Source organism: Trachinotus anak, unplaced genomic scaffold (assembly GCF_046630095.1).
Source record: "Trachinotus anak isolate AG129_WGS33_773 ecotype Australia unplaced genomic scaffold, CSIRO_AGI_Tana_v1 ptg000003l, whole genome shotgun sequence".
In the NCBI taxonomy this organism is placed as follows: domain Eukaryota; kingdom Metazoa; phylum Chordata; class Actinopteri; order Carangiformes; family Carangidae; genus Trachinotus; species Trachinotus anak.
The window spans coordinates 15,182,722-15,189,577 of NW_027273854.1; the positions used below are offsets into that span (position 1 = coordinate 15,182,722).

General features: G+C 39.1%; 1 gene segment (V, D, J or C); it reads right to left on the bottom strand.

Moving 5' to 3' along the window:
* Positions 1-5,409: 5,409 nt before the first annotated feature.
* Positions 5,410-6,579, bottom strand: LOC139609192 (immunoglobulin heavy variable 3-48-like). The segment is given in 2 exon segments: positions 5,410-5,430; positions 6,220-6,579. Coding segments are annotated over 2 exon segments (381 nt in total).
* Between the last annotated feature and the right edge of the window lie 277 nt (positions 6,580-6,856).

The window sequence follows — 6,856 nt, forward strand, 5'->3', positions numbered from 1 at the left end:
GTCAGAGTCTGACCATCAACACCTGTCAAGAGAATAATAAACATCAAGTGAAAAAGGCTGTTGAGACAAATCATGTAAAAATATGTTATGTGAAACTTTTCACCTGCCCAGCAGAGAGTGAACAGCAGCAGTCCTGTCCTATAGTCCATCATGTTCAACTGTGTGTCCACTGTTCTTTGTCATCCTCTCTGCAGTCAGATAAGTAGAGGTGGAAGACATCTGAGTTTTGCATTGACTCCTCCTCACAGGGAGGAGAGAGGTGGAGTGGACTGTGCTTTCACTTTCTTGTTTGTCAAAACTTTGTCTGGCATGGTTTAATTTCATTTGTGTAAAACACCACAATCACCTTTCCCATTTTATTTTAATAAAACTTAATATATATGATTTTAGTTCAGAACTCACAAACAAGGTTTATAATATAATTCATCTTGGCATCACAGTTTCTCATCACTCACGTGAGAATGAAACAGTAAACCATAAAACTGAAGAATGAATGTTTTAGCATCCAAGAGTCATCAGCCTCCAAGAGTCCCTCTTGCATGTCTCAATATTTCAGTTGGTTGCTCATCATTTTTTAGTCTGAATCATGTTAAGACTTTTTTTCCTCTTTCAACACTGATATTTAAGAGGTTGTTCTGTATCTCCTGCTATCGGAGGGGCGCTCCAACAGACCAACTTTAAGGACATCAGGGGAGATGAACCACAGTAGGAATAAAAGGAGGAACATTGACACACACATTACTTCCTTAAGTCAATACACAGTAAGGTTCATTGTATTATTATTAGTTTTTAGTATTTTGTTTAAAGTTCTTCAACAAAAACAAGACTTTAACTGCCCTCTACAGGTTTGAAGTGGACCTACAATATGGTTTAGAGAGAGGCCTGAAAACAGAAGTTGAACAAGATGTTGTTTAGTTTTGCTCTTTGCTTTGGTGCGATTGACCAGTTTTTCACATGTGTATATTCATGAGACAGAGACAGTAAGTTTGCCTGATGCATGATTGAAAAGAAGATTTATAAAGTACAAACTGCACATCAGTGTCATGCACCCTAACCTTGAATGAGTAAGTCTCACAAACACAGAATAAACAGCAGCTTCTTCAGTCTTCAGCTGTTTATCTTGAAATCCCTCTGAGACAGTGAGATGGTGAAGTTGAGTGAATGTCGGTTCAGATCAATGAGAAAAGCAGATTTCAGTGTCGCCTTGTAGTAACAGAGGAGACAGAAACTTGACACTTACTGCTCTCTAGTGTTTATATCAAGGAAACATTCAGTTTTACCCTCATATTGGGACAGTTTAGATTCCTCATAGTTATAACTGTAACTATGTAGAACTGTGGTTACTTGCTTGCTATTATTTTAATTCTTACACAGTGAGTTCAGTAACCAGATTGCTGTGTTGTGACTGATGCTTTTTTTTCCCTTTTTAGATTCATGTGTAATGGTTAATGGTCATTAATGATGATCCTTCACGGGGCCAGTTTGCACAGTTTCACTAATAACAACAACAACAACTGATATAAATGAATGGCTGTATCATTTTCTTCAAAAGCGTGAAATAAGAAAATGTGAAATCATTGTTGTAATAATGAGGACTGCAGGATTTTGTACAGCTGCTCAACCACCTTCAGTCACTGTGACTCTCGAGCACAATAATAAACAGCAGAATCTTCAGTCTTCAGACTGTTCATCTGCAGATACACCTGCTGTCTGCTGTTGTCTCTGGAGATGGTGAACCGGCCTTGGACTGACTGAGAGTAGTATTTGTAGCTGCCACCACTATAGCTGATGAATGCAATCCACTCCAGTCCTTTTCCAGGAGCCTGTCTGACCCAGGCCATAGCATAGTCACTGAATGTGAATCCAGAGGCTGTACAGGTCAGTTTGTGGGATTCTCCAGGTCTTTTAACCACTGGTTCAGATTCTGTCAGAGTCTGACCATCAACACCTGTCAAGAAAATAAAACACATGAAGTGAAAGAGGCTGGTGGGACAAATATAAACTATGTAAAAATTTGTTATGTGAGTATTCTCACCTGCCCAGCAGAGAGTGAACAGCAGCAGTCCTGTCCTATAGTCCATCATGTTCAACTGTGTGTCCACTGTTCTCTGTCATCCTCCTGCAGTCAGATAAGTAGAGGTGGAAGACATCTGAGTTTTGCATTGACTCCTCCTCACGGGGAGGAGAGAACTTGATCAGAATAATTTAGTGAGCAGATACATTTTATGATCTGAATTTCAATTGTTTAAAAACTGTATCTCAGTTTATTAATGTTATTCAGGAGCTTCATTCACGAGAAAAATCCAGACTGACAAACAAACTTCAGACTGTCAGTGAAAGCACCATTTTGTGTAGTTTGTAATATGAACCATGAAATAGGCCGAAGACTATTGATTCAATAACTATGACTTTTGTGATTCATTCAGTATTTTTGTTATGTTTTCTTTTTTTAAATATTGACATACTGTATATAAGAGACACTTTCTGTAGATGTCTTGTTGAATTAGGACCTTTAAAACAAAGTTGTGCTTTCAATAAGGTTTCATGTCTAACAGTGTCATTCAATTTTCACTGTGGGAACACATACAGTAATGTTTCAGTGATGACAAAGTCAGTGTGTTGAAATTGATGAAAACTGTTGCTTTATAATTTAATTAAGAACCATTTTTAAAATCTAAAGAGTGTTTCCCTCTTTACTGAAACAGTGAACTGGTGTGAAATCATCAGTGGTCTGAGGGCTCCTCCTCTGGTGGCTTCATGTTACAAGTGTTCAGGCACTGAGGGGTTTTTGTTCAGGTCTACTGATGCTTTGTGTTATTGTGTTACTCTCTGGCACAGTAATACACAGCAGAGTCTTCAGGCTGCACATTCTGTCCATTTAGAGTCACAGTGTTGCTGGAAGAGTCTAAGCTGATACTGAACTTGTTCTTTAGTGAATCTTCGTAGTCAGAGCCTCCAGTATATCTCCATCCAATCCACTCCAGTCCTTTCCCTGCAGGCTGTCTGATCCAAGCTGTGTAGTAGCTGCTAACAGAATAAGAGACCTGACAGGTGATGGTCAGACGTTGACCTGGCTGCACAGTCACAGAGGCTGGCTGTGTCAGCTGTTCACACTTCACACCTGTTAAAAGAAGAAAATGTTTTGTTATCAATGATCAAGTTAAACAGCAAAAGAAGAAATGTTGACTGTGACAAATCCAGAGAGACTCACAGGATCCAGCTGCCAACAGCAGCAGCAGAGCTACACAAAACATGGTTGATGGTGAAAGTGAGCAGCTGTGAACTCCACTGACAGTCTGATGTGAAGTTTTTATAGCTGAGGAACAAGGAAGCTCACTGAGTTTGCATAGAATCAAACATATGAAGCATCAGTGTTGGTCCAACTGGAGCCAATAGAAGAGTCTGTTCAGTGTTATTATATCTGCAGAGTGAAAACATGACTGGAAACCACCTCCACTTTACTTTGTATATTTTGATTTCATTACTAACTCCAACAATCAGGAGAAGTGGATTCAGGTGTGGCTCTGTTCTCCTGACACATCTCTACCACTCTGACCTCCCCCTAAACAGGAAGAAGACCAGAAGCTCAAGGAGCCACCAGAGGGATGGAGACTGTGTTTTGCTGTTTTTCTTTTTTTGTTGTTGTTTTTTTTTTTGGGACAAAGTGCTTTAACCAGTTGAAATCATGCTGACACTTTAAAAATAATACTTTAATGCCCCAAATTTATCATTTATGTTTCATCATTGCTAAATATGTTCAAAGGCTGTTTCTCTCTTCAACAGTGAACTGGTGTGAAATCATCAGTGGTCTGAGGGCTCCTCCTCTGGTGGCTTCATGTTACAAGTGTTCAGGCACTGAGGGGTTTTTGTTCAGGTCTACTGATGCTTTGTGTTATTGTGTCTCTGGCACAGTAATACACAGCAGAGTCTTCAGGCCGCACATTCTGTCCATTTAGAGTCACTGTGTTGCTGGAAGAGTCTAAGCTGATACTGAACTTGTTTTTGATGGTCGGACGTTGACCTGGCTGCACAGTCACAGAGGCTGGCTGTGTCAACTGTTCACACTTCACACCTGTTAAAAGAAGAAAATGTTTTGTTATCAATGTTCAAGTTAAACGCAAAAGAAGAAATGTTGACTGTGACAAATCCAGAGAGACTCACAGGATCCAGCTGCCAACAGCAGCAGCAGAGCTACACAAAACATGGTTGATGGTGAAAGTGAAGAGACGAGAGCTTCTGATCCTCTTTAACCTCCACTGACAGTCTCATGTCTTTATAACTGCGTCACAAGGAAGATGAGTTTGCATAGAGACTTGACAGATGATGGTCACATGGATGTGGGTCCATTTAGCAGTTAAAATAATGCTGTGTTTCATTTATACCTAATCTTAGCTGTTGAGATGAATTTTAAAGAAATTGTAAATTTGATTCTAGCATTACATTTGCTCTTTTATTTCTCTCCACAGAATTTAAATGATATATTATAATGGTTAGATTCTTGTTACAATCATATTCTGGGTTTAAAGTCAACTTCAAGGGCAAAAACAGACAATAAAACTGTATTTAAACAACTGTACAGTTAGGAAATACTGATATAAGACACCTGCACCTCCATAAAGACCTGCTGAATCATTCCATGAAAATGGTTTTATTTTATTTTTTTTGGTTGTTGACATAACTTCACTGAAAGACACAAATATTTTACATCTGATTTGACTCTTTTTGACTTTTTTTGTTAGTTTGCTTTTAAGTTTTCAGTCTTCAAATTGTGTTTGAAGCCACAGACATACAGAGAGACCTGGATCATTTTGAGGAAATTAACTACTTCAGAATTGAAATATGAAATGTATGAAAATGTGCAAAAAGCTAATTGCTGTGGTCAACAGGAAAATGTCTGCAGACTTATCTGTCAAAGAAAAGTCTTTTTGAGAAATGTATGTTGGAAAATACACCTTTAAACCCCAAACAGACATCTGTGGTTCTCACGCAGAGTTTAGTAAAAGTGCTCAGTGTCATTTTCTTGGGCTATTTGAAGTGAAGACATTAATCATTTGAGTGAATACAGGTCTGATGAGGACTGTGGGATTTTGTACAGCTGCTCAACCACCTTCAGTCACTGTGAGTCTCGAGCACAATAATAAACAGCAGAATCTTCAGTCTTCAGACTGTTCATCTGCAGATACAGCTGCTGTCTGCTGTTGTCTCTGGAGATGGTGAACCGGCCTTGGACTGACTGAGAGTAGTATTTGTTGCTGCCACCACTATAGCTGATAAATGCAATCCACTCCAGTCCTTTTCCAGGAGCCTGTCTGATCCAGGCCATATGGTAGCTGCTGAATGAGAATCCAGAGGCTGTACAGGTCAGTTTGTGGGATTCTCCAGGTCTTTTAACCACTGGTTCAGATTCTGTCAGAGTCTGGCCATCAACACCTGTCAAGATGAAAAGGAATAGAGTCAGGTTTTTTAAAAGGGAAACTTTCTAAAGGTAACTTTAAGACAAGATCAGAGAAACTGTTGACCTGCCCAGCAGAGAGTTAACAGCAGCAGTCCTGTCCTATAGTCCATCATGTTCAACTGTGTGTCCACTGTTCTCTGTCATCCTCTCTGCAGTCAGATAAGTAGAGGTGGAAGACATCTGAGTTTTGCATTCACTCCTCCTCACAGGGAGGAGAGAATTTAAATGGGCTTCACCTTCATTTTTGACGACTTTGAACTAAGATGGTTACAATAGAAGTTTAGATTCCAGCCATATGAATTTGATTAAAAGATAAAATATTACTAATTTTTTTTTGTCTGTACTGCATTGTCTGCTGAGGTTGAATTTTGTGCAGCATTTTTTTTTGTTTTTTTGTTTTTTGTTTTTTTATTTTTAAAGTAGGATTTGTGTTTTGTTCAATGTTACTAACATGACACAAAATCTTTGAGAAATAATAGCTGATGAGAAATATGACATTCCTACATTCCAAGTCTACAAAGTAAATTTGAATCTGTTCTCATCTTTCACCGTGTGCAGGCTGGCAGGAGACTGTTGTGGATGGAGGCTTTATGTTATGTGTAAAATATAAATGATTCATTGTTTCATACAAATCATCATCATGGATAATAAAAAACACCAAACTCAGCTGCAACAAATGCAATACAGATAAACTGAATGTTCCCAGTGGTTGGAGTAAATAGAGGAAGTAGTTTTTGTATGACTCTGCTATCACCGTCTCTCACTGTGTCTCTGGCACAGTAATACACTGCTGTGTCCTCAGTCTTCAGACTGTTCATCTGGAGATAGACTTTACTGCTGGAGTCATCTCTGGAGATGGTGAATCTGCCCTGGACTGACTGGGAGTAATAGATAGGAGCACTAGCTGTGTCTATATAAGTGATCCACTCCAGTCCTTTACCAGGAGCCTGTCTGACCCAGTTCCAGACTGAGCCTCCAAAATGAAACCCAGATGTTGAGCAGGTGAGTCTGTGGGATTCTCCAGGTCTTTTAACTGCTGCTTCAGACTCTGTTAGGGTCTGACCTTCAGCACCGATCCAAACAGACAGAACAACCACCAACAGTGTGAGCTTTCTGTCAGCCATGTTGACAGTTTGCTTAGTAAGTTTTCAAATCCATGAATCCTCTTTAAATATGATGTCAACTGAATCCCTGTGAGAATTTGTTTACAGGAAACTCCTCCTACGTCACGTTCTGCTTTCACAGTCAAATTCAAGACTCACAGCAACACAAAATATAACAGCATTTAAACAAATGACATATTCTAGTTTAAATCATCTGTACCTCCATGACTATAAAGAAATGTAGATAAAAAAACTGAAAATATAATTATTATTTTTTGACACCTCTTCACTGAGGGGT